This window comes from Rhipicephalus sanguineus, chromosome 4 (assembly GCF_013339695.2).
Source record: "Rhipicephalus sanguineus isolate Rsan-2018 chromosome 4, BIME_Rsan_1.4, whole genome shotgun sequence".
Taxonomy (NCBI): domain Eukaryota; kingdom Metazoa; phylum Arthropoda; class Arachnida; order Ixodida; family Ixodidae; genus Rhipicephalus; species Rhipicephalus sanguineus.
This window is the reverse complement of record NC_051179.1, coordinates 77,160,828-77,188,030: the sequence shown is the minus strand read 5'-3', so window position 1 is coordinate 77,188,030 and position 27,203 is coordinate 77,160,828. Positions and strand designations below refer to the sequence as shown.

The 27,203-nt window shown below is 49.6% G+C and overlaps 1 protein-coding gene across 2 annotated transcripts in view; it reads left to right on the top strand.

Moving 5' to 3' along the window:
• LOC119390266 (T-box transcription factor TBX2) overlaps positions 1 to 26,223 on the top strand; it is a 68,991-nt gene extending 42,768 nt beyond the window's left edge. Inside the window, exons 2-5 of one of the 2 annotated variants that reach the window (XM_037657842.2) lie at positions 11,261 to 11,528; positions 22,219 to 22,368; positions 23,142 to 23,218; positions 24,129 to 26,223. In XM_037657842.2, coding sequence (XP_037513770.1) covers positions 11,261 to 11,528; positions 22,219 to 22,368; positions 23,142 to 23,218; positions 24,129 to 25,128 — 1,495 coding nt within the window. In that variant the 3' untranslated portion in view covers positions 25,129 to 26,223. The remainder of the gene's footprint in view (positions 1 to 11,260; positions 11,529 to 22,218; positions 22,369 to 23,141; positions 23,219 to 24,128) is intronic. The other variant, XM_037657844.2, reaches the window with a different exon arrangement.
• The last annotated feature ends 980 nt before the right edge of the window (positions 26,224 to 27,203 follow it).

Below are 27,203 nucleotides of genomic sequence, written 5' to 3'. Positions count from 1 at the left end.
GGCGTAGACATGTATACAGGACTTCTCCGATACACATCCGGGGGCTGCCTGCTGCCCTTCCGTTAGTTCGTGCAACACCCCTTTAAAAAAAAAGTATATTACAAAGAAAGGCCCGGTTGGGGAAAGAGCCAGCTTACAAGCTGGACTCTCTATAATAAATGACTCGCTAAAGACGAGATAAGAGTTCGGCGCTTGCGAGGCGAGACGTAGCGCGTATGTATACATACTTGTAGGCGCAGCGCGAACTGAGAACAGGCCGCTATAGGCACAGACTGCTGCTGCTGAAAGCGTCAGGCTTGACGCCTCCCTCGCGCAGCGTACGCACGCCCTCTCTCGCTCGCCGGACGAGTGGAGAGGAGGACGTTTAGCGTAATAAAGCGTCGCTGCCGTATCCGGCGCCGCTGTGGCTGTTTTTTTTTTTTCTCTCCCCCTCCCTTATATATATCTTCAGTACTCGCGCCACCACGTCGCCTCTATAGCTGTTATAGTCTTATACCTGCGAGATAACATTGCCCGATAAGGAACAGCCTGTTTGCTCAAGCAATGGTGGCCGCCCACCTTATTAGAGCAACGCGTGTGCCGTATTTTGCCGGCGTATAAGAAGAGACCCCTTCGTATACGTGCTACGGCTTTTGCTGACCTTGCTGGGGAACAATAGAGCGCGTGAATGTGAACCAAGCTGCGGTGTTCGTCATAGTTCGCATGGTATATGCATGCGGTGTTGTGGTGCAGCACTGTGGACACCACTGTTACCCGTGCCGTGCAGTGCACTGAAGTATAGTGTACCTCTTTTTGCAGGGCCATAGCGAGGGGGGGAGGGAGGGGGGGGGGTTGGGAGGGTTGAACCCCCCCCGAAATTTTTCGATTTTGCGTGTGCATATATACACGCACTCATACAAGCGCACGCACGAACGGACAAAAAGGATGGTTGAGTCCTGCACGTTTCTACTGACCTCTTGTCAGTTTCCGACTGCGGATGGGAAATGCAGACTATGTGCCGGTAAATACGACATCTGGGCGAGTTCGAGGGAGAAAAAAAGATAGAAGTTGGGAGGTGAAGCGGTGTTACAGGGCCGTGCGTGTGTACGTTTCGAGCAGCACTGTTGTGCGCGACGGCTTGGGAGCGGGGGGAACGCGCGCTGCGTGTTCACGTATACACGAGCGATGACCGAATTGAGGCAAAAGGTGGTTTGTGCGATCGGCGCACCGATGCCTCGAATGCGTCGAGACAAACCGGCGCCCGTCATGGCTGTCACACGCGGCTGCTATCGCGGCTCTCCTAATTAACGCTGCGTGATTGATCGGTAGAGGAAAGGCGACAGAGGAGAAATGAAGATAAGAGGACAACACAGTGTATACGCGCAGTGAAGATAAGGAAGCGAAGTCCTGCAGTGAAACAGCCTGCTAGGGTTTAGTCTGTCGTTCGCGTATACTTTCTGACGTGGCTTCATTTTCAGGTATCAGGTGCTCTGAGAAATAATGATTTAAAGAATAAGAAAAAAGAGAAAGGGAGTCATCGCGTTTGGTTCTCATTATTTTAAATGTCCTCTGGCAGTGCAGTGAGATAGCGTGTGTACTGCCATGTTTTTAGGATCAATGTGCCAGTGGACTGTCTATTTAATGAGTGAACCAAGTTTCATCCGCATCTCGTTAATAGGCGACCTCATGATAGTTTTTTTTTCTTTTCTTTCCCGTTAAAAAAAAAAAGCTTGGACCGTGCATTAGGAGCTGTTTGCGTATGATAATGACCGTGTTAACGATGACCATGTGCTTTGATAAAGAATGTAACTGGGAGCAATGGTTTGGCCCCTTTCTTTATGACATCATTCAAAAGCTAGACGCAATAAAGTTTTCTGTGCGTGTCTGCATATACATAGAAACGGTCGCACCCTTTTGGTCAACGCTTCATTTTTACTTATTCACGAGCTTCATTTTGACTTAAAGCAAACAAAAATGAACTCCGAATACACCAACCATCGGCACCTGCGAGAGTGTTTATTTGGGAGCCGAGTGCGGCAACCGTTGAATTGTGGCGCGTAACGTCAGCTATTTGCAATTTGTGCGTGGTTTAGTATACCTCGCGCAGACTCAGAGAGCCGTGGCGTATATGTGCCCGCATTTCGGAGGCCATGTAGCAAGCAGTATAGTACTGTGAGAGTAGACGAGGACGACGTTTGCGCTCATCACAACGAAGCACCTGTTTTTGACAAGATAGGGTCATTGTCTGAGGGTCCAACAAAAGGGGACGGTGTTTCTATCGCTACTTCTTTACCAAATTAGTGCAACTAGAAGGATAAATTCCCGGAACCTGTTGTCGATTCAGTGGGAGGTGTACTCTGACATTAAACCATATAATTAGCGGCAGCAACTGCGGCCTTTTTTTTAATAGAATCGGTCACATTGATTGTGTTTAGCGTCCATGAGTAGGATGACATATATTGTCATCATCAGCATCACATCAACTTTACCGACAGTATAACCGGTACAACCACGGGACTTTCATAAAGGATCCCCTTGTTTGTCCGGACTACGGATCAGCCGCTATACTGTACATAAAATCAACGTCGTTCTTCTCCACTGACTTTCATGTTCGGAACGTTATTCTCACAACCATGTCGCGTGTCCGTTATTATACTTGATATAGTTGTATCATGTTACATTCGATGGCGGTCGGAACAGCCGGCACCACGTGTAGTCCACTCGACTTCCTGTTGTGGATATTATCTACACTTACGCAGCGTCTCATCCACGACAGACCACCTTCCGCCTCCGTGAACCGCTCCTTGCAGACAAGGTATAAAGGCGCATGCGCACTTCAACGTCGCGATTACACACTGCTGTACCTCGGCTTTTCCGCTGCAACGCGCAAACGACGGCGACGGGCATGAACGCACACTACAACACGGTCGCCATATCACGCACGAGTTACAGTTCGCACGTGAACGCAGAACGTTGGAAAGAATAAAAAAGAAAGGAAAAACCAAAACAGGTGAGCTACAGTACGGAACCCCGCGCTAGTTGCCCGCGCCCACCGAGGAAAAGAAAAAAATAAACGTGTTAATCACCGCCCTGTTTCCCATCGTGCGCGCGGCGATTATCGCTGGTGTTGCCACCACTCCATACGCCTAGTTTTATACGCTTCACGCGTGGATTAAGGCCTCTCTCTCGGCGGTGTAGATCTGGAAAAGTCCGCGCACTGTGGCGGCAGCAGCAGCAGCGGCGAAAGCTCCGAGCCGCGCGGATGATTTATGAGCCGAGAACACGCGACGGCCTTGGAAGAAGCACAGCGCGCGTCCCCCTTTTATCCGAGCCTGTCTTTCCATCCTCCTTTGTTTTCGTTCCTTTCACACTCTCCCTCACCCACCTCCTCTCCCTCTTCGTCTACGTGAGGCTGTTTCTAAACCTAACGCCACCGTCTCCGGTTTTGGGTCTGCAGCTACCGGAAACAAGATGGAGCGTTGCATGTCGTCGCACGTATACACATACACACACGTGCGCACAGAAAACTCGCCATGGACAGACCCATGCGTGAAGTGGTGAAATTAGCGCTGGTTTCGGAAAAGAAAAGAACGTCCCCGCTCGGACGGTGTGTGGGAGGGCGCATGATGTGCGTAGGCAATGCACGCTCTGCTGACTATCTCTCGTTATATATGCGTTCGTCATGGTTAGGTGAGGTTTAGGCACTTGAATGCGCCGCGTAGGAGGACGTCGAGGTGTGGAAGCGTGCACTGCTCATGGCACACGCATTCACATTCGCCAAGCAAACACACACGCAGTCCGCCACCTCTGGGATACTGTGTACATATTACGTGGGCGACGACCTAACGTATGTAATAGAGAACTGTATACTATGTGAGAGCAATGGAGAGGGGGCCCTTTAAAGGAGATCTAACAACGCGTGACAGTGTTTGCGAACTCAGTGGGGTGTCTTCAGGAGCGGTGCCCCGCTATGCGGTAGTCTAGTGGTTGTGGCGCTCGACTGCTGACCCTATGGTCGCGGGATCGAATCACGGCTGCGGTGCTGCATTTTCGATGGAGGCGGAAATGTTTGAGGCCCGTGTACTTACATTTAGGTACACGTTAAAAAACCTCAGGTGGTCGAAATTCGCGGAGCCCTCCACTACGGCCTCCCTCATAATCATATCGTGGTTTTGGGACGTTAAATCCCGGATATTATATTACATTATTATACAGGAGTGGCGGTGAACATTACCAGGGAATTACGTATGGTCTCATGCGTCGTGCATATTTTAATTAGTTGTACGAGAGTATAACGTGCGTTCTGTGACACAATTACAGGCTGTCCGGTGTGGCAGATATTGTGGCGTCGTGTTCCTTGCTTCAGCTTTCTTCTTTTCCCTCCTGTAAACTTTAACCGTATTTTTCAGTTCGGTGTTCTTTTGTATATTCTCTGGCCGTACTGCCAATGCTGCAGGTGCGCCGATTTGTTGGCGACGTACTCTTCTATGTATACGTGTGGTTGACATATTCCCGTGTTTCCTTTTAAGTATACTGCTGCTATAGCATTTGGTGCAGATTTTCTTACGTTGTCTTATATATTTTACGACGTCGCGATTCCTGGCATCAATCGTCCTCGTCTCGCGACAAAACGCAAGTGAAAACCGTCATCAAACCGACACGCCGCAGAAATATGAGTACTTATTTCTCGAAATCGGTGCAAAACACATGGATGCTTCCTGGTAAATAGACAAGACTTGATTGTATACTTGCTAGCCGGCGCTTGATTTACGTGAATCGGAGCGTACACCCTAGATATTTTTTTGTTAAGTTACAGTATGATAGTACAACGTTTATAATCTTAACATGACACTTTACGTTACCACGTTAAATTAATCTGCGCCTTTTGGACTTGTTTTACTAATTCTATGTACACATACACAGAAAGACACACGCTGACCCATCATATGTACTGTTCTCCCAATTCCGACTTGTGCAAGGCGCAAATCATCGTTGCTTTCTTTGGCCGAAAAAACAATCCCCAAGGCCGGCGGCTCCGTGCGCATGCGCACTCGGCACACAGCTGTCATCTCAGCCCAGCGCGTGCACCTGCCATTGTGAGCAAGACGTATAACCCAGCGGCGTTGTCAGTTAAGTGTGTGGGCAACTGTGTCGAGCCACGGCAAGCGCGTGTATATCCAATGCGGCGCCCCTCGCGCCATGACCGTTGTTTCAACATCGGGACAGCGTCAAGAAAATGCAAGCAAAAAAAAGGAGCGCCAGTTAAATATACATCTATATCCATATTCCTATGCATGCCGAGGAGAATGGAGCGTTCACGGCGAGCCGTTTAAATAAATTCACGGATGGGTTGCCTCGAGGGCGCGCAAATTCTGTTTGCGCACTGTCATATAATCGCCGTATAGACGATGATGTACGTTCTTAAGAGCGACTTTGCGACATTGAGGATGCTTAATTTCAAAAGCAAGCATTGCTTCCTTCTTCCTCGCTTCCTTAAAGCTTTCGCGTGGATCGGCTTTATACACGCGCGCAAGCATTCATCATTCACCGGCGACGCGATATTGCCTTACTGCTATGTATGCATATGTATGGCGTACGCATATAACAGCTGTCTATTATAAAACACCTAAAGCACTATAGGCTACCTCCGTAGGAATTTGCGTACCTCGCCTTCCAATGTACGCAAGTTAGCTTACCTTTCATTTGCCTGTCCGCGACTAGAACTTTCCTTGTCCGTGTGGTCGCCTCATCAGGAGTACTTAATTAGCTTGTTCGAAAGTATTAAAAACAGGGCAGCCCGGTTTATTGCTTGCAATTATTATCGTTATGCCAGTGTACCCCAAGTGAAGCTTGACATTCCTCTCCAGAAATTGGAAATACGCAGAACCACTTCCTTGTTTTGTCTCTTCCGTCGGCATGTCTACACTGATAAGTCACACTACCTGCCGTTTCAGCGAGCCGTACGCACGTCTAGACGCCTCCATAACAGCCAAAGTTTAGTTCGAGTTTTCGAACGAAGCTTTGGCTCTGGATACACGTATGTACGCACTCAAGTCACAGACAGACAGACAGACAGACAGACAGACAGACAGACAGGCAGGCAGGCAGGCAGGCAGGCAGGCAGGCAGGCAGGCAGGCAGATAGATAGATAGATAGATAGACAGATAGATAGATAGATAGATAGATAGATAGATAGATAGATAGATAGATAGATAGATAGATAGATAGATAGATAGATAGATAGATAGATAGATAGATAGATAGATAGATAGATAGATAGATAGATAGATAGTGCACCGTTTTCTGGTGGCCGTTCTTTTTTATTCTGAAGAAAAGAGTCATTGCCGTTGATGCATTGCCTTTCCCACCGCCGGCGGTGCCCTGTCATGGCGGCTGCATTTCGAAGGAGAGGAAGGAAGGAGCGCGCACGCGTGCAACGCACTCTTGCGGCCGGCGGAGCGATTCCCACTCTCGCTGTGCGTGCGTGTATGTCTGTGTGCACGTTATTTTAGTGAAGACGGGTGCGCAAGTAGCGTTTCGCAGCTGCGTGTGCGAGGAAATCGTCTGACGCCGCCTGCGGCGCGCCCGCATCGGATGCACGCCTGAGCGCTCGTGTGATTGAGACGTTCCCGCAGCTCTCGCATTGCGCGCAACCTTATATACACACTCTAGCCAAAGGAAAAATAAAGAAAACAAAAGCTCCGCATAGCTTTAATAAAAGAACAGGTGCTTCCTACACCTTTATCATTCCATCTCTTTCAATGGACATGCTCTTCTTCATGTGACAGTGCGCGTTTTATACAGTTGTTTAGCTTTCATTTCGAGCGATGTATCAACGCTTAACCGCCATGCTGTCGAGCTAGGTAACACATGCGTATACAGTGTCGCGCTGTTAACCCGCCCGTATTACTGTCTTTTTCTTTCCCGTTGACATTTGGTCAGCTGCTCTCGGATGCAGTCCACGCTGGGTGTTTTAGTCATCGGCTTCCAGTGGGAACACGCGAAAGAACGCCGCTTCGCGGTGTAAGGTAGCGATGACGCTGCTGCGAAGTGAAACCCAGTAATGCAGCCCTGTTTGCGAACGCTCCAGAAAATATTAGATCTAACAACGGACATTAGTGCTAGTAAACGCTTTCGTTAACTTCCGTTTTCGAGAGAATATATCTCCCTCTGATGTGTTGCAAGTGTCGCAAGCCCTATATACATCACACGCGTCTATAAGGTTAAGTTGGCTGTTGCATTTATTATGTTCTTCGGAGAACTACAGTTTCTCGGGTTCAACGCGTTTATATATAGGCTCTGAAGCGGGCTTCAATAATCTTACGAAGTATACGTTATAAGCTTTACTGATAGTAACTCCAGAACACCGACTCGATATGGTGTGCAACATCTCAGTTTAGAGACAATCCACACTGGACGTGTACGATCGCCTCTTTGCATTTAGCTGGAGAAATACTGTGTTCGCATCTCTAGACAGACCGTCTTCGTTTTATACCCTATTTATAGTTCGTAATCTCCACATCTGTCAGGTTATAGGCTTTCTCCATGAACGTGTGCATCAATGGCAGCACCACCGTGGTGCTCGATAGTGTGACGTATAGGCGGTTGTGTAATATGCCTGTAGTAAACGCTTACACGGATGGGCGTGGCGAAGTGGTTGTCGCACAAATTGTATACACATGATATCTCAGTGCTGCTTTGCAGTGCGGGCATTTATGGCGTGCCACTTTTGTAGCGACGGGGTGTATTCGCGGCATCCGCGTGCACGCAGCGAGTAAATTGTAACGACTGCCAGGCCGAGTCCATCGATGCATGTGTAGACTGGAAGCTGAAAAAGATATATGTATCCCTGTGTATAGATAAGGCTGATTATTCTCTCATACGGCCTCCCGGGAGGCTTTTACGACGAAGGCTTGGGCGCAGTGACGTCGGGCAGGCTTCTTGTCTAAACCGGTCATTATATGGCCTCGTGCTCTGAAGTGGACCGCACCCTTGTTTAGTCCTCGCTGCCTACACGTGTTGTATATACATAAGCGTACAAGCGCACGCGCACTTTACCACTTTTTGGGTGCATTCACGCCGCTTGCTCGACTAAGCACACGTCGATCGCGAGAACGCTAATCATAATTTTCTTTTGATTATCGGAAAAAGATGAATGTAGAGATGACATTGGGCACAATTTCGCTGATGGAAGAAAGCCAGCGCATGATTATTTATCATACATCTTCTTGGCTTGCTAGTTTGTACGGTCCAGGTCTAGGTTGTGTGGTCTAGGTTGCTAGGTCTGGCACACGTCTAGGTCTAGGTTGCTAAGGTCTGGCACGGTTGCTAGGTCTGGCCGCACGAGACCGAATACGGTCTCGTGTGGCATTATATTGCGTAGTACAGGGCGTAAAAAAGAGAAAGGAAGAATAGGTGGTCGAGACTCCGGGCAGGCTTCTCTGCAGCATCGCCCTCGGGTCTATATGAATGCCGCTATGCAGTTAAGCCGGACACACAGGGAACTGAAAGCTCTAAAAATGGTTAGCATTTCCATGTTCGCCGGTTCTCCGTAAATTTTGTTGTAGACGGCTATGTTGTAGATAGCAGAAATGCCAACAAGCGCGCACCGTTTCGAACTCAACTTGAACGGACTGTTAACAATTGACCTTTCATTCCACACTGCATCTGCATTCAGAGATACAGGCACGTAATGGCTGCTAGTATGCACGCAGTCCCAACGTGCCGAAGGCGCTTGAAAGTCTAGCGCCACTGATGGCATCTACACGCTTTGCTTTCGAACACGACATTTGTAAAGTAGAGCATCAGAAGCCCCTTCGCTCTGCTCATCAAGCATTTCTCCTACTGCGAAAGCAGCGGTGGCTTCACCGCGGGCCGTAGAGTATGGGAACGGAGAGCGCGCGTTAGGAGCGAGTCGCCATTTCGTGTGATCAATCGCGAAATTGAGTGCAACACCGCACGCGAACGTGTCGCCACAATACGTGTGACGTCACAACCTCTCTCGCTTCACACCTATTGGGCCGTATCGGCTTTATTTGGCAGCCAGGGCTCCTTTCTGCGATTATTATTGGCCTGAGGAAATTTGGCTCCGCCCCGCGATGGCCCCCCCCTTCGCACTCGCCAAGCGGCTTCACCGCAAGACACCCACAGCGCCCGGTCGACGGTGTCGGGCATTCTTTTTCGTTCCTTTCTCGCCTGGAAAAAGCCGCCAATGTTGACGCCTTTGGGTGGCGCGTCGCCATTGGCCGGCACGCAGGCCGTTTCCATGGCAACCCCCGTCTGGGCTCGGGAAGTGGGGAGGGACATTGTTCGGGGCCGCTATCGGGAAAGAGGGAGAGAGGCGTGTTTTTTGGGGATGGTGAGGAGTTGGGAGAGGGCGCATTTTGGGAGCTGAGAAGCGGCGCGCTGCTACAGCACGGAGATGGGTGAGGGGGGGGGGGGAGGGTATGAGGCAACCGAGGGAGGTGTTGTTCGAGCCAGGCGCTTTTCTCCCCTGTCAGACGCACGTAGCAACAGCTGCAGCTTTCACAGGGTTCCACGCCCTGACTCGTTCCCACGGCTGGCAACACACAAAGGGAGGGGTGCGCGTTTGCGCTATCGCTCGCGTACGCCTAGTGAACGCCAGGCCAAACAGTCCCTATCCGCGCTACCACCCGCCCGCCTGCTCCTTTTTCTTGCGAATGAATCGAACAATACTGACAGCGGGGCAGCGCTGGCGGGTCGTACAGAAAGATGGTTGCATGAAAGGTCTTGCTCGGGATACTGCCTGGAAAGACAGCCCAGAGTTGGAAAGGAGGAAGGGGATGGGGAGCATGTAGGGAAAACGATGGGGCTCAGAGGGCGCTGTCAGAGGATGATATCAAGAAAAAAGAATGTAGATAACGAAGATAAAGGAAGATGAGGGAACGAGGGGGACACGGATCGGCAAACTGGAGCGGCGGCCGCTTCTTGTTTCTGCTAGAATGGCTGGCTTCCACCGCCGCTGGAGCGGCGATTCACCGCAGGGCATCCAGCCGCGCGCGCCCCTTCCTCCCTCGCCGCCGGTGCGCGGCTCGCGGTTACCGGCTTTCATACGGGCTCAATTTGAGCCGCTGGGCGTAGTATACATAAAAGCACGAAGAGAATGGGAAGGGGAACTGGCGTATCTGATGTGATTTTTTCTTTCTTTCTTCGCAACTCGCTCGTGTAAATCCCGCCAGTTAGTATAAGCCTTGGGTTTGGCATAGGAGGGGAGGAATAATAAAGAAGAGTACAGATGCAATGCTTAGTTTGAAAGAGAAATATGACAACATGTGTCCACAGATGTCCAGAAGCGTTGGAGTACAACAATTGTCCCCAGAGTTGCAAACAACGCGCGTCATGAGACGGGTGTACGAGCAAGCTTGCTGTCTATAATTTGTTGCGTATCAAGCGTTCTATGGTCTCATCATTACCGGAGAGCGTGAACTCAAGACGGAAGGACCACAGGGAAGAACACAACACAAGCGCTTTTCTCTGCAGTCCGTCTCGAGTGCGCGCTCTACGGTAATGATGAATCCGTATACCAACTTGCTCAGCTCTCTGTTTCGTTCTACGGTCGTATAGTCAGGGGGAGCAATGATATGCCTTTTGTTAGACCCCGTGTAAACCCGGTTTGAATGCACCATTTGTATATCCAACGCGTGCTCTGCGTATACAGTGGAGGTGCAGGCTAACCACAGCACGAATTCATTCTTTTCCTGTGCTTACACTCTAAAAAAAGAAAGAGTACCTTGACTCTTTTTGCAAGTCACGCATAGGCGTGCGAACAGGAAGGGGGGGGGCGCCCCCCCCCTAATCACTTAAGGGGGGTGCGCAAAATCTGCACCGCACATTGACCCTTCTAGTCTCCTAAGAGGGGGGGGGGGGCGCAATATCGACCCCATACATTGACTTAGTAGGGTGGGGGTGGGGCACTGCGATGAACCTCCCCCCCCCTGATGGGAAACCCTGCGCACGCCTATGGAGTCACGTACATGACTCTCTTTGAGGAGACATGTGAACTCTCTTTGGAGACCATTACACTCTCGTTGGAGAGTCATGGAAGCCAAAAGACTCTTTAAAGAGAATGGTATACGTAGCAAGTCAGGACCCACTGAAAAGAGCAACACGCACTATATTTTTTCTTAGAATGTACAAGAGACGAAATCACAAGCATAGCATTTGGCAAAGAGCAGTTGGGAAAGTATAGTCACAATGGTCTAGCAGTTGGCAAAGTGCGCTGGGTGTTCACGCCTTCGTTCTCTCTTGCCGTTTCTTCCAGGCGGATGTTCCCGCCTTACAAGGTCCGGGTGACGGGTCTGGACAAGAAGGCCAAGTACATCATGCTCATGGACATTGTGGCCGCGGACGACTGCCGGTACAAGTTCCAGAACCGGAGATGGGTCGTGGCGGGCAAGGCCGACCCCGAGATGCCCAAGCGGATGTACATACACCCGGACTCGCCGTCCACGGGGGAGCAGTGGATGCAGAAGGTGGTCTCCTTCCACAAGCTCAAGCTCACCAACAACATCTCCGACAAGCACGGCTTTGTAAGTACTCTCCGCTTTCAACTACAACATTGTCTAAATTAACACTCACTCTGGGAGTGTTCAGAGATTCCGTTGACCTTTACGAAAGGCGATGAGCCTAAGAGTATTTCTCAACTACACTCTAAGCCGCAAAGGTGCGAAATGGGGGTAAGTGCTGCATTTCGTCCCCGCAACCGGTAGTTCGTCCCCGCAGGGATTAACTGCAAGACGAGGGTGCCGTGTGCAAAGTGAGGGAGGAACTGGTAGACGCAACGTTTACTCCCATGGAACTTTCCGGCGCAGTGGCGACCTCAAACGAATGGTCAGCGTGCGCGTATTCAAAGAGTCCGCTAAAGAAATGAACTGTTAACAGTTTATTTAAGTGTAAAAGGTCTTGTCAACTACGGCAACTGCGGCAGAAGTAAAGTAATATCGTTCATATGGCATAATAATAAATGTGAAAAAGCTTTCACACACACACAAAAAAATGTGCTCGCGCCCAAGCTTTATCAATGCGCTGCGTGGTGTTCTCGTCGTATGCACGGCAAGCTAGGACTCGGCGGTTTTGCGGTGTGTTGTAGATGTGTTCTCGTTTCGTGGTTGCGATTGCTGTCACTTGTGGTTCACTGAATCATCTTCGCGTTGTGGTAAACGTGATCTGCTACTGGAATGAAGTGTTACCCTATCGAAATGCTACGCGCCGACTGGGACATCGCCTGAGAGGTGAGTGTAAACAAGGCTGCCATCACTCCGCGTGATTTTACCTGTGTGCAGTTGATATGTAACGATCACCGCTTGTTTAACATTCACGTTCTGCGCGAACAAAACACGCATGATTGATGAGCTCGCGCGATACAGCGTCGCGAGTGCGCCCCGCCTGCTATAGAATTACAAGCATGATGGTTGGGCCATCGAAACATGGTAACCTCGGTGAAGGCTCAACATTAGCTGTAGGAAGTACAGCTGTTCAAAAATAGCTTTGTTTTCAGTGCTGCCCAAATAAGCGTTGTTTATCAGAAATATTCGCGACTTTTTAAAAGAACATTCACGTGAACTCCGCACGATATCTTCTATAGCAATGTAAACAAGTCATTTGGGAAGATTGGCTCTTAAAATAGTATGTCTAGCTAGAGGCTTAGGACCGCTAACACGGGCAGTCGGCGACGGCATCGGCGATTTCGCTCGTTTGTAGCGATGCTAGGAATAATTTATTTTTATATCTCTCAAATGAAGAGCAAGCTTCATTGATAAATAAGTGGGCCCACTAGCGTGTCGCTGTGAAAGCGTGAAACGTTAAACCCCCCCCCCCCCCGAGGACGGGTTTTTCTAACTTCATAACACATTCTGAACTGTTCCATTGCACTATATGGCATGTTTTGTGAAAGAGCAGTTTTCGTCTTAATTTTTACGCATGCAGCATTTCTAACAGACGCCTTGTGACGTAACTGCAAGTGCACGAACAGTTCTGCCGGAAATATTAATGCTTCTGCAATTACTTTTTCAGGAAATCGATGAATGAGAGCGTTGCGCCTCCTGAGAAACGTCTTCAACATCTTGCTGCTATGAACACGCTCTCAGCAGCTGTCGATGTTGCACTTCCTGACGTCGGCTGGACAGCATCCATTCGGATAAAACATTGCACTTTTCATTGTCTCTTCTATAATGCAGAGAAGCCATCCTATCTCCTGCATTCAACAAAGTTGCTCAATTTATGTGTACACACGATGCTGCAGAATTGACACGAGTCGTTGAATAAACTTGGTTGTTTCTTTAGACGTTTTCGTTTTTTTGTCGTTAAACAGACATTTTCACTGAACGATATAACCAACCGTGTTCTGTACAGTGAGAAGCGAGCAAACTTGGCACGTCGACGGGAGCATACATGAGACGATTTGTATATACATACATTCATCAAGCGCCCAAATTCGCTCGAAACACGCGCGCAGAAAAACCAATCCAACGCGTTTTACAATTTCATGAACGTGATCACCGAATGGTTGCTTGCGAAACACTGAAGGCTGAAGTCTAATAATATAAGGAATCTTGCTACTTTGACTAACATGGCAGAACGCGCAGCTTCCAGACGGTGCCTGTACATATATAGCCCCGGTAATATTCACTCTGCTGCGTACTGGCATGTGGTATAGTGGTTAGCGTACGCGACTGCTGATTCAATGGTCACGAGTTCGAATCCTGTGTGTTTGTTGTGAATTTTCTGTAGTTTACTTCTGAATTTATTTCTGTATATTAATTGTGTATGTCGTCAAATGCGTCTATCAACCTCCAAATCCTCGGTAATTCAACCAGAAACTGTAATAAACTGATTTTTTTTTATCCAGAAGGAGGAACTGTTAGTCCCATCAGGGGTAACAGTTCGTCCCTATGCAGCTACCATGCAATAAATCAGTTACTCCCTAAAGGGGTAACTTTTACAACCCGACATTTCGTCCCTCAAAACAACTGAGCACTAACAGTTCGTTCCCTGGCAGTTACTCCCTAAAGGACGAATCGTTCATCCTTTAGGGAGTAATGGTTGTGGCAGTGCAGTTACCCCCCAAAAGGACGAACCACAGACCCTTTTTCGTCCTTTGCGGCTTAGAGTGTACACGTCTCAGTAGCATTACTGAGCTGCATGTACCAGGAGTCACCGGTTACCACAATCAGATCTTTGTTTGAAATCCGGGACTATTAGCAAGAGCTTGTTATATAGTCAAGTCGCTGGGGCAGATTGTATAACGTATTTACCAGCAGGCCCACAATAACCGTACACGTGACCAGGCTCGTGACGTCGCCTTCGCTTCACTGTGTACGTTCGCTATACATAACTGTAGGCACTACGCATGACTTCGGAGGATGGGTGGCGATGGTGCCAATTTCTGAGTATCCTTTATAAAAGCGAAGGAGGTTCATTCTGGAGAAGAAGTTTAATCATATACATGGCATTGCGTATGCGACGAACATGCATTGTTAAAAGAGGCAGCCTGCATATTGCGCTTTGTGTGTCGCGTTCGCTTGTAAATCGTTGCCGTATAGCAGCCACACGCCTTAATGTAGGTGATGCGTTACGCGTCGAAGAGTGTTCCCCGTCGCATTGTGAGATACGGGACATATCGAAAAGCCAAGAGCTACGTTTGTACTGCCGTGGCTTTCTGCTCGACCAAGTCTCTCGTGCCGACTTTGCGGCATTCGTTATATAGGAGGACGACTGCGTAGAAGGCCGAACGTGCCTGCCTCGAAGCGTCATTGTTGAAGCACTATTTTCCGAGCGTGCCCATTCCAATATCGCCAACAATCGATTATATACGCTGCGAGCTCCCCACGGGAGCAGGAGAATGTAGACCAGCGGTTTACCGTCGCCCGATGCGTGACGGTTCTTAACGTGCATTGTCTTCGACCGCGCACATTAGTCAACGAGGAAAAAAAAATGGCATCTCTAGGCCGTGCGTCATGCGAAGCCGGGATGACGACATGAAGCCCCTTCCCGCGCTGCAGCTTGGCGAGCACTGCTTAGAGAACAGCCCTTGACGTTCCTTGATATATATGGTCACCCGGCAACCACTTATCCTGTCGCCGAACCGCTGCTAGGCTTCCGCGCGCTTTGGGCAGAAGCGAGCCGCGAGAGAGAGAGAGTGAAAACGCCTGGAGAAGCCAGCGAAGCAAGCGCTGCCACAGCGCTGCGGCGGCGGTCATTTGTTAGGCGACCCACGAAGCGAAATGTCATCAGGGGCGCCCTCGTTTCCGCAGCGCGCTACATTCGACACTGCAAGCTCGTCGTCGCTTAACGTTCAGAGCCCTCGAAACCCGCCTTTCACCCCTCCTAGGCCAGCCTGCTTCGGAGGCCGAGAGTGTGGAGGAGCGGTTGGGTATCGCTATCGCAATAGCGGCATGCGATCGAGGGCGATCCCGGAAAGCGGGCTTTGCTGCAATTCCTCCGACGCTGAAACACACCGAGCGTGTACGAAAGGAGGAGGGGAAGAAGCCCTTCCCTAACGACTTGCGCCAGGCGCCGAGTGCTGCATGTGTATATATATAGCATTTGCGTGTGTATACCTAATATGTGAAGTATTGCAGTATTGTTTCGAGTAGCCCGTAACACACAACGGAAAGGCAGTTGAGGCGCGCGAGTAGGGTCTTGCCCGCCCTGCCGGAGCACAAATGCGATTTCCCTGTTTCCCTGCGCCGAAGGGAAACAAGATAAAGAGAGGAGGGAAGGGCCCTCTCTAGGGAAAGACGAGAGGGGGCGAAGCCTTCTTGTAGGCGGCGGGAATATTGGCGTCATATATCAAGCGGCCGCCGCTGCTGCCCGCCCGCCTCCTTCCCCACTCCTTGGAGTGGCGCGCGCGCAAGCGCGGGAAAGCTTTCAAGGCGAGGCGCCTTGCTTCTATTCCTCGGGCGCTCGCCTTCGCGCGGCGCGATCGATGGCGGCGTTGCCGCGGTGGCGTCGAGCGCGCCATGTTGGCTGCTCGCCCCCGCTTCAGCTCAGCGCTGGCCGGCGGCGTGGGGCCACACGGTCATGGCCTGGCGGCATCGATTTGCTCCTTACGCCTTCCTCGGGCCAGCAGCTTTTCTTTCTCGCTCTCTTTCTTGGGTCGCAGCTGTGCAAGGGCGCGGCGGCTGCAGGCTCCCGCTTGCGTTAGCGCGATTTGTGAGCATCCGGATCTCTTTCTCTCTCCCTCTCGCGACGCCTCTGTACTGAGGAGGACGCCTCGAGGCGAGATGGGCCGCAGTTGCTGAGACCTAGGGTGGCGCCACGAGCCGGGTCGTTGACATCAGAGCTTGAGATTAGCGAAAGCTTTGACCCGGGGAACGACAAGTGACACTGGAAAGATGACGAAACCCATGGCTGAAATAGTCGGCCTCATGTCCCTTGCGACACTCACTTTTCTGTTAGAATGCACGCTGTCTTGCTCAGCTGGCAGTTCCACTACTCTATAATTCCACTTCATATAGATCCGTGGTCAAGCATAGGACTCTTTGGTGGTGGTCTGGGGTGTGTATAAACCGGCTGGTTAGTGTTCGTGCACTCAATGTCCTCAGTTCACATCACGGTTTTTGTAAAAACACAAGAGAGAGAGAAGGAGGCAAGGAAAGGCGGGGAGGGATAAAGGGGCGAAAAGAAGAAGGAATAACGCGTACACTTGGAGGAGCATATCCAGTCTACAAGCGGTCGCAAAGACCTGTTGACATTAAGTATTTCAGTAACGCTTCGTTGCTTTCTGCGCCAACCTCAAAGTATTCCATGATTGCTGTGGCGAGCCTTTGCTATGCATCTCTGCTTATATACAGCGATGGCACCTAAGGTATTCGTATACAGTCTAGGCTTGTAACGAATCAGCTGATTTATCGACTGGCACCGGTTTCTCCACGCGTTGTTAAAATGTATAGTATCTTTGAAGGGTGGTGATAGCTGATGAGGAATGACTCAGCTTGCACGAGAGTGCGGTTTACCTGGATTGCGCATTGCATAGTACACATGCCACGGAACGATAACGAGCAAGCGAATGTCGAATGCGAACGTTTCGCCGTGTTCTTCCGATGCTCGCATCCCGGAAGACACTCATTTTATATATACAAACATCATGAAGGCGATCTTGCGTAAACTTAATATATTTGCTAACAGTTTTGAGAAGGAATTATTGTACCAGCGTCTTCAGCATGTATACATGTAGTTTAAGCCAGTATGTTATTCGTGTGCCGGGTATCACGTTACGCGCAATTTACACCGTATATTAACAACAACAACAACAACAACAACAACAACAACAACAACAATAATAATAATAATAATAATAATAATAATAATAATAATAATAATAATAATAATAATAATTGGTGTTTTATGTGCCAAAGTTATGATTATGGGGCACTCCGCAGTGGAGGGCTGCGGAAATATCGACCATTTAGTTTCCATTAACGTTTACTGACATCGCACAGTACACGGGCCTCTGGCATTTCGCCTCCATCGAAATGCGACCGCCGCGGCCGGCACCGAACCCGCGACTTTCGGGTCAGCAACCACCGCACATCAAGAGATTATAAAAAATCCTTGAAAATGGGGTGGCGCCTTAGCCGTCGTTTCGACAAGTGTTCTTGTCTCCTTCAAGGAAGCAACGGTTATGAAGTTACACCCGAATGTAGTATTTTCGTTCAACGCTTCACGGCGCGTTTCTGAGCTTGGAACAACGCGACCCTTTAAAGCCACACCAGGAAGAACGAGTCACATGAGCAGCCGCGTTTTTACGCTCTCAGATAGCGTGTAACCCAGGCTCATTTGTTCTTCGATTTCCTCCACCCACAGGCGTCATCTTATATTGTCTCGATGCGAGCTCCCGGGTTTTGAAGGCATCGTTTCTGGCAGCCCTATAGTTTCCTCATCCGAGGTGTAATCGATGTCGTTGGTTGCGCGCGAGCCTTTTCTCTCACTTACGCGCATCTCGTGGCGTCAAAGAAGTGCACGAGCAACGCCGTGCGCACGCTATACATGCAACGCGAAGAGATCCTGATGACCGCGTGTGTAGCGAAGATGAACGCTCGGAGACGGCGATGGCCTTCATTGAATTGATTTCTGGCGCCGCGCGATCATGATTACATGTATAATCCAGTCTCGAAGGGCGGGCTACCAGCAGCAGCACGTTCTTGTTCGAAAATGACGCCTCTGTCTACACGAGCCACGTTTCACCTCTGGCTGCTTGCTTAACGACTCGATCGCGCGATGATGGACGCGTCGAGTTCCCGCAAGGTTGGGTTCTCGCATTCGCTGATTATACTGCGTGCGCGTAGGGAGCTTAGAAGAAAATTACGAAGTAAAAAGAAAAAAAAAACAGGAACGAAAGAATAGCACGGGCATCGACAAAACACGCACACCTATCTACGACCTTGGGACGTGTCACGCGCCCTTCTGATTTTCCTTTTAACTTCTGTCTTATTCTCACGTCTTCTTTGTTTTCATGTAAGTACGGAACGCGCACATACGCTTCTACAAGCCAACGAGATGATGCCTGTTGGACACTCTACGCAGCTCGTTATGTGCGTCGTGAGTGCCCGAGTGCGGCTTTGTATACTTCTCACCTGCGTGGGTACGCGCGTTGATTAGCTTATGTATGTATATACACAACGCGCGCAACGCGGCGACTGCATGCATATGAGCATCGGGTGAACAGAAGCTAGGTCGTCAGATGGGATGGCTGCGCAAGTCCTAAGTGCGCCTGACCGTGAAGCGACGGCGCGAGGAAAATAGAGATGATAGAATGAGAAGTCGTATAAGGCAAAGGCAGGAAGGTTAACGAGACTCAGTCCGGCGCAGGCAAGGAATGAGAAGAGGTGAAAGGAGACTGCGAGAGCAAAAGCTGGAATAATGTCTTCTTTCGAAGGCCCTTATCACAACGCCATTAAGTTTCCTGGCACGCAGTACGCGGGAGTCTTTCAAGTACTGCGGAGTTCGCCGCATTGAGACTTCACGCAAGTGAAAGTTTCGAACGGCTCAGATGAATATATCGTTTACGGTGAGCGTTCTGCGCAACACTGAGGAAGGATAGCACGAGCTTGGTGCTGAAGAAGACGACGCTGCAGGTAGTGAATACAGCCTGATCTGTGTACTTATCTTAAGAATCCGCCTTTTTTCACAGTGCCAAGAGCATGCGCGCTTCTCCCAGCGGAATATTGGTACCGTCTCCGCAGGCCTCTTGATCTCGGAAGCTTTCGTTCTGGCGATCCCGGTTGTCCTCGATCACCACGCAAAGCTCCGACCCTTTGCTAAAAACGGCAGAGGGCAGCAAAGGAAAAAGTAAAAAGACGTATTGTGTAAATATTCCGCAATAAGAGTCTTGTGGGAATTCCTCCGGTAACATCTTCGATAGAGGAACGAAACGGTGATGGGTGATCCCTCGTACACAGGGGCGAGGAAAAAAATTCTGTGGTTTGCACATATATATATATATATACGTGGGTGTGCTTTATATACAGATTCTTTCAGTCACGGTTCTTCCAGTCCGCAAGAAAATAAAACGAAGTTTGAGTCTTGGAGGCATACGAGCAAGAATATCCGTTGCCAAGGTCGACGAAAACATAACACCAGTTAGTTAGGACGGGTTATAATAGCGATAGAGATTATTGTTTTCACTCGCGGTTGATGCTGGCCGCGTTCTTGTAAAGTCCAATTTAAAGAAAGAAAAAAAAAACGTTCCAGCACTGAGCTTTAGACGCCAGTTGAACCTAAGTCACAGTTTCGGCTTTTCTTCAGCGCTTGGTCACTTGTAAATTTAAGGACGATAAATAATGAGTTTCTATTGGTATTCATTCAAACTGCGCTACCCTTCAAGAGAGTAAGAATAAAGAAAAATATTATACATAAAAGCACAAAAAAAAGGAATCTTACAATGGACTTGTCAACTCAACCATGGCTTGACCCAACGAAGATTCAGTAAGTCGTCCCCAAATTTGAAATTCCACAAACACATTACGCGTATACGTAGCAGTCAACGTTAGACCGAACACATACAATCCGTTTACCTGTCCCCGTCGTCTCGTCCAACCACCATTTGCCGTCTCATTTGATACTGTGCATGTCATTTTCTGCTTCGTCATTCTTCGTTCTGCTTTCAACGTGATTTGCTACATGTCCTCCGAACAACAGCCCACTACATGTTAGTATTTGCTGGACACGCCGACTATATACACATTTTTCTTTTATTTCTTGTTTTGTTCAATTAGATACCATCGGTCAGTGTTCTTAATAACTGGCACTTAAAGCACGGTCGTTTTATATAGACTCCCGAGGAAACTCTTGATTCTCTCTCACTAGTAGTACAGATGCGCCCCTTTTGACTCGAGATCTTCGACCGCGGGCCGAGGTGGCAGAGAAGGAGGGAGAGAGAGAGTGAGAGTGGGGTGTCTCGGACGACGCCATTGGCCGGCCAGCGGCAGCCATGCGTGCTGCGCACTCCGAGAGCCTTGCTCGCGAGCATCTCTCGTTCATCCAACATGGCGGAGGAAAAAGTGTCGGTCCCGCGATCGATACTTGCGGCACGTCGAGTCGAGCGTCAAGCGGAGAGACCTCGCAGCCGCCCGAGGTGGTGTTGGCCCGAGGCGCTGGAAGAATCGCCCTCCACGGCGACCGCTCTTGGCGCCAGCTTCGCCGCTGCCTGGCATGGAGTGGTTTTTCTCGGTATGGGAGGGCAGAGGTGAAGGAGCGCGCCGCGGATACAACCGCTGCCGGCGCCGCGTATCCCGCGGCTTGGAAAAAAATCTCGGCTCTGCCTAGCGAACCCAGTTTGGGGAAAGGGAATGGTGATAGGGAAAATGAAGAACGAGGAGGTGGGAGTGTAGTTTTTAAGAGGGACTGTGTACAAATCAGCGGCAGCCGCGGACATTGCTGTTTCGAAGCGAAACATGAACATACCAATGGCCGTCGGCAGATTAATTGATGCGAATGATGGGAAATGAACTAGTTTATGAATTATCCTATTACTCAGCTCTAGAAGTAAGTACACCTAGAATCTGGGAAAATATGGTAGTTTAGAGGCTGCATGATGGTGGTATGGGCTGGCCTTAGCTGGCGTAGCTGGGCCTTAGGAAAAGATTGGCCGAAACAATGGGGAGGGGGGGGGGACCACTGATTATCCAGTATGAAAGTTCTGGTTTGATATACTTGGGGCTTGAAGCTTGAGGGTGGGCGAGTTGGAAGGGTAGGAAGGCCAACAGGAAAATTCTATATGGAGAGATAGATAGAATTCTATATGGATAGATAGAGAGAGAGAGAGAGAATTTATTTGAAGGCAGAAAGGTCGGCCTGAGCTAGTGCGCTCTGGATAGCTATACCAAAAGGATAGATAGAACTACTATTGTAGTCGTCATTAGGATGCATAGGTGGAGTTGGGCACATAACGCATTGTGTAAAGCGGGTAAATCTGGTCTAAGCATTATGTACAGTGCAACAGATTGATGAGACCAAATGACGGAACGTGACATCGACGACGGCAGGGTGCGTGGGATCACAAACATTTCTGAAAGCCGTATACGTCCGTGTTCACAGCTCATGCGAAACGCACGACAGGCCCAGAAACCGTAGACAACGGGGGATCGGAAATGCGTCTCTATTCAATTAAATACCGCGAACTTTGAGTGCTGGTCGCCTACTGAGGCGCGTCCTGGGTATACGCAGCTATCGGTGATTCGGCTTAACCACGAAAGCTCTAGCGTTGTTCATGTGGGCGTGCGTAAAATATTGCGTATCGCTGTTAATCAGGTCATGCGTAAAGTGCTAGATATGACCAGGAAATTATAGGCCGTCTAGTTTAGTTTTCCAGCCCCGCCACGGTGGTCTAGTGGTCATGGCGCTCGACTGCTGACCCGAAGGTCGCGGGATCGAATCCCGGCCGCGGCGGCTGCATTTTCGATGGAGGCGAAAATGTTTGAGGCCCGTGTACTTAGATTTAGGTGCACGTTAAAGCACCCCAGGTGGTCGAAATTTCCGGAGCCCTCCACTACGGCGTCTCTCATAACCATATCGTGGTTTTGGGACGTTAAACCCCAGATATTATTAGTTGAGTTTTCCAGGGCCTGCACGATCATAAAGAGTGGTCTTAGCACAGCCTTTTTCAGTGTCATTGAGAACGTAAACTCGTCTACTGTATTTTGCTTTATTTGCGAGAGTGCGCAATGTGCAAGCAGCGGCAGCCAATATTAAACCGTCGCTATCTTGTCTCGTTTCAAGCAGACCATCCTGAACTCGATGCACAAGTACCAGCCGCGGTTCCACCTGGTTCGGGCCAACGACATCCTCAAGCTACCGTACAGCACCTTCAGAACGTACGTGTTCAAGGAGACCGAGTTCATCGCCGTCACTGCTTACCAGAACGAGAAGGTGCGTTTACAAAAAGTGCTTCGACACGCCTTCTTGTACCGTATATACAACGTTATACCGCTTAACGTGCAAAAGTATATTGCGGGTTCATACGCTTAAGATATTGCTGTGCATGCTTTGTGTGATATCAAGTGTGGCGTGGAGGGCTATATGTTTACAGAGCGAGGTCAAAAAAAAAAAATAAAGCGCTGCTTAGATTTTATACTCTTGCATATGGGTGCAGATTGCGGACCTTGGGAAAATATGAAAGAATAGGATCAGATTCTTTCGAGATCAGGTGCGGGAGTATGTAATAGAGTTTTGAGAGTTCCATCTAGTGCTAAAAGAACCAATCTCTCGGTCTCAAGGGATATAAGCCCCGAATGTGCTTACGAAGCAGAAGTCACGAAACTAGAGAGTTATTGTTTTGGTCATGTGTTTCGAGCTGCCAGTTCAATGGCAAATGGCAAATCCTCGCTAACCAAAGAACGTAACAAAAGGAAAACAAGGTCGCCCGTGTGCGTGATTGTTAGATGGTATTCTTCAAGCCACTGCGGAACACTGCGCTGAGCTAAGTTTAATTTAATAACTTGTATGAAATTCATCTCGTTCATTAGTACATTGAGCCGTTCGACGGTGACGCGATGGTACTTAACAGAAAGATGCCATTATATATGTTAGTGTTGTGCCGTTCTGATGGAAACGTGTCAACCGTTTACATGATGCACGGTAATTTACGGGCGCGCACATTCTTGATCGTCCTACTAATTATTTTGTCTTGATTTCACCCACAGATTACGCAACTGAAAATCGACAACAACCCCTTTGCGAAGGGCTTTCGAGAAACTGGTGCCGCGAGGAAAGACAAGAAGTAAGTCACAGAAACGCTTGCTTGTAAACTGCTTTCATTTGAGCGATACAGCGGAGCCTTAGGTGTTCGATCATGTGCAGGCTTTGAACGACAGATAGCTATGCACACGCCACCAAATTAAAGCTGACAGAATATTTGGCGTGGTTTAATACCTAAGGAAGCAGGTGCATTGTTCACCTTCCGCAGTGAGCGAATTCTGTGACCACTATGTGATGGTGTGGAAACGTTGTGTTGTAGTTAGCATGCTAAATTTTCTTACATTTGCTCGTATCTTTCTCTGATGGATGAAGGTTGCACTAACTAAGCATCGAGGCAGGACTTGAGCTCCAGTAATATCACACATTTGTTTCATTTTCATATTTGTTCACGAAACGAACTTGCACCACTATGACCGCCTGGTCGTCAAAGAGAGCGCTGTAGTTTTCAATTTATCTGCAGCTTTCATGTTATGCTCGTTACATGGTTCGTCATGAGAGTGTTATAGTACTTATAAAAACCTTGCTTCACAAAAGCTCTCTTCATTAATAGTCTACGTTGATTAAGGGAACGGCGTCACAACAGGTAAAACGAGATGCGAGACTTGAGAGGTTTCGGAAAGCACCTACCAGTATAGGTATAGAGCTGAGCGTGTCGTTCAGGAGTGCTTCGTCAGGCCCAAGACATATCTGCCGTGAAACGTTCTCCAATATCTTCTTTATATATACTACATTTCGTTTTGCTGAATGGGTGTTCAATTAAAATATCTTCAACTGATGGAAGTACAGGAAGTGAGCTAGGTATAGAACCTTCATCCAAGTCTTGCCGCAAGTGCAGTGCAGAAGCGAACAAAATTAATTACTACATTGTAGCAACGTCACTTCCGAGTTCCTGGTAACTAAACCATGGCTTCCGTCTCCTTCTCCTCGGGCAGGAAGTACGCGCTGCCTCCGGCCTCCAAGTCACTTCCGGGCGGCGCCCTGGCGCCGAGCGACGTCAGCTGTCCGACCAAGATCGACGTGGACGACTCTTACTACAGCGACGACGACCGGCGGACGGAGCAGTCGCTCTCGGCCGACGAGGCGTCGTCGGTGGGACCGCCCGGCGGCGACCTGTCGCCGAGACTGCACGGCCGTTCGCCCGGCTCGCCCGACCACCCCGGCGGCTTCGGGGACTACCTGCCCTACGCGGCCGCCGCAGCGGCCGCAGCCGCCGCCGGCGCCGGAGGTCCGCACTCGTCGTTCCCGCTGCAGTACCTGTACAACCAGAGCCTGTACCAGCAGAGTCTCATGCTGCAGGACATGCTCATGTCGTCGGCGGCCGCTGCAGCGGCCGCCGCGGCTGCCTCCAACAACGCGTCCCCGACTTCGGCGGGCGGACGGCCCGGCGCGTCGCCGTTCGGCTTCAACCCTTTCTCGGTGCGCAATCTCCTCATGGCTAACGAGCAGAGCTACCTGAAGGCGCCCAGCCCGCTTAAGGCGGCGGCCGACGAACACCTCAAGAGTCAGCTACGGTTCTTTCCCTACCAGCTACCGGCGTGGCGGTTGCCCACATCGTCGGGGGAAACGTCACCTCCACCTCCGCAGTCTCAACCTCTTCCTCAACCTTCTGCCGTGGCGCAGCCACCGTCGAGACCCGGGTCCTCCTCTCCGCCGACCTCAAAGAGCTCCGGAGTTATTCCACCTTTCGGAGGTCTTCGACAGGAGAAGATGTGTCTCCTGAGAGACGGCTGCACCGGAGGGGAAGACCCCTCGGAGAGGTCTTCCGCACCTGGTAGTCCACTAGCGGCGACCTGCCCGACTACGTCTCCACCGACGACGTCGGCGTCCATGATGATGATGCGGGACCGCTGCTCCTCGGCGACTGCGAACTCCGCCTTCGAAGACGGCAGGGTGCGTCGTGACTCCGAGGAACTGATCGACGGCAATGACTGAGTGCGACCTGGGTGGCGACCGGGGACTCCCACACGTGGTGTTGTCGCGCCGTGAACCGTGACCCCGCTTACCCGCTGCGGTGCCTGGTGCGGACGTAGTATGCTGTGTACACGACGCTCGTTACTCCTCTGTGTGCTATAGGCACATGAGCGACTTCGCGTCACGCGAACTTGTCGAGAACTCTGTCGTGCTCTCGCGATTTGAGTGAGTGCGTGGGTGTCTGTGTGTGCATAACCCAATGCACTGTGGTTAGAGAGTAGTCGGCCGTACGCCTTCTGACTCTCGAATGATTCGCGTTTTTCTTTTTTTAAGACTTGTTTTTCTTGAGCTTAGTTCTCTCTACCCCACCACGATTGTCGAAATGGCGTACACACACGTTCACGCCATTTCGGCGAAGTGTCGTTGCGAGTGTTCTGCAAGTAATAAGAGTGCGCGTAGAAAAAAAGGAAAAGCGCCATTTTAACGCAGGACGTTTCGCACTGTTTGAAATGAATAGCAGCAATCGGTACTCTGTAGGGTAGCCTTCCTCCCCACCAGTTCAATTTTTATTTTTCGTTTTTATCACTTCATAGTCGCATTTGCTGCGAGTGCCCCGGGTGACTTAAGCGCAGCGATTCTAGCATGAGTGCTCAGCGCGAAAGTGTTTTCTCTCTCTCTAGCTAAGGCTCTGCAGCTTCGGTTTCGTTGGTCGAGTGTGCTGACAACGCAATACAACGAATAGAGTGCGGAATAATAGTCGCACACCACGAATCGCTTCTATATTATATCCCCACTGCCACAGATCCTCAAGGAACATTAATCGCTGTTCTTAATTCTCTGCATCCAACCCCTCCTACTCACACCCCCGTCTCCAATAAATTATTATGTTGTTGATATTGCTCTCGAACATCAGAAATCGGCCTAGGAATTGATGGCACAAGGCGTAGGAGTTACCATATTATTTGACTGATGGCTGGCAAACTGATGGAAATAGCCCCGCCACGGTGGTCTAGCAGTTATGGCGCTCGACTGCTGACCCGAAGGTCGAGGGATCGAATCCCGGTTGCGGCGGCTCCATTTTCGATGGAGGCGAAAATGTTTGAGGCCCGTGTACTTAGATTTAGGTGCACGTTAAAGAACCCCAGGTGGTCAAAATTTCCGGAGCCCTCCACTACGGCGTCTCTCATAATCATATCGTGGTTGTGTGACGTTAAACCCCAGATATTATTATTATATCGCTCCAGCCTCCATTAAATTATTATGTTGCAGATGTTGGTCTCGAACAGCAGAAATCGGCCTAGCCATTGGTGGCACAAGGCGTATACGCATCTATATTTAACGAAATTCCGCTTATAACGAAAATTCTGGCTGTCATACCGATGGAAAACGTGATCCCAGCGGAATTTACATTAGTATTTATGCAGAGTTTCTATGCCTTTTTTTTTTGGCATATATGAGTTACACATTTTAGACCCCTTCAGTGCCTAATGGAGATCAAAAAAAAAAAAAAAATCCTGCATTAGGAATAACCCGAGTGAACACATCCGTACAACAAATCTAATAGATCAGTTCGCACTCGCTATCGCGTTCATTAAGCCTTAGCATTCACGTGACTTCAAACGACTCCCCCCTTTTAAACAGTCCGTACGTCATTTTCGAGTCAGCTCTCGAAGCGAAAATAAAGAAGTCCAATAGCAATTCTGCAAGACCGAATACGCCTTGTCTTTTTCACAACGGGGGCGTTTGACGAAGGCATACACCGACAAAGACAGTAACGAACTCTGTTGAGGGCCTTGTTTCGTAATTAATATCTTGGTTCTTGGAATCCACAAAGCCTGAAGCAGGACTCGAAGGTCGCTGGATCGAATCCCCGGCCTCGGCGGCCGCATTTCCATGGAGGCGAAACGCCAGAGGCCCGTGTATTAAGATTTAGTTGCACATTAAAAAACCCCAAGCGGTCTAAATTTCCGGAACCCTCCACTACGGCGTCTCTCAATCATATCGTGGTTTTGGGACGTAACACCTCAACAATTATATTGTTATTAGTTCACGTGCTACGTGACGCCAACAGGCAGAAAAGGCAGAAAAAGAGTGTT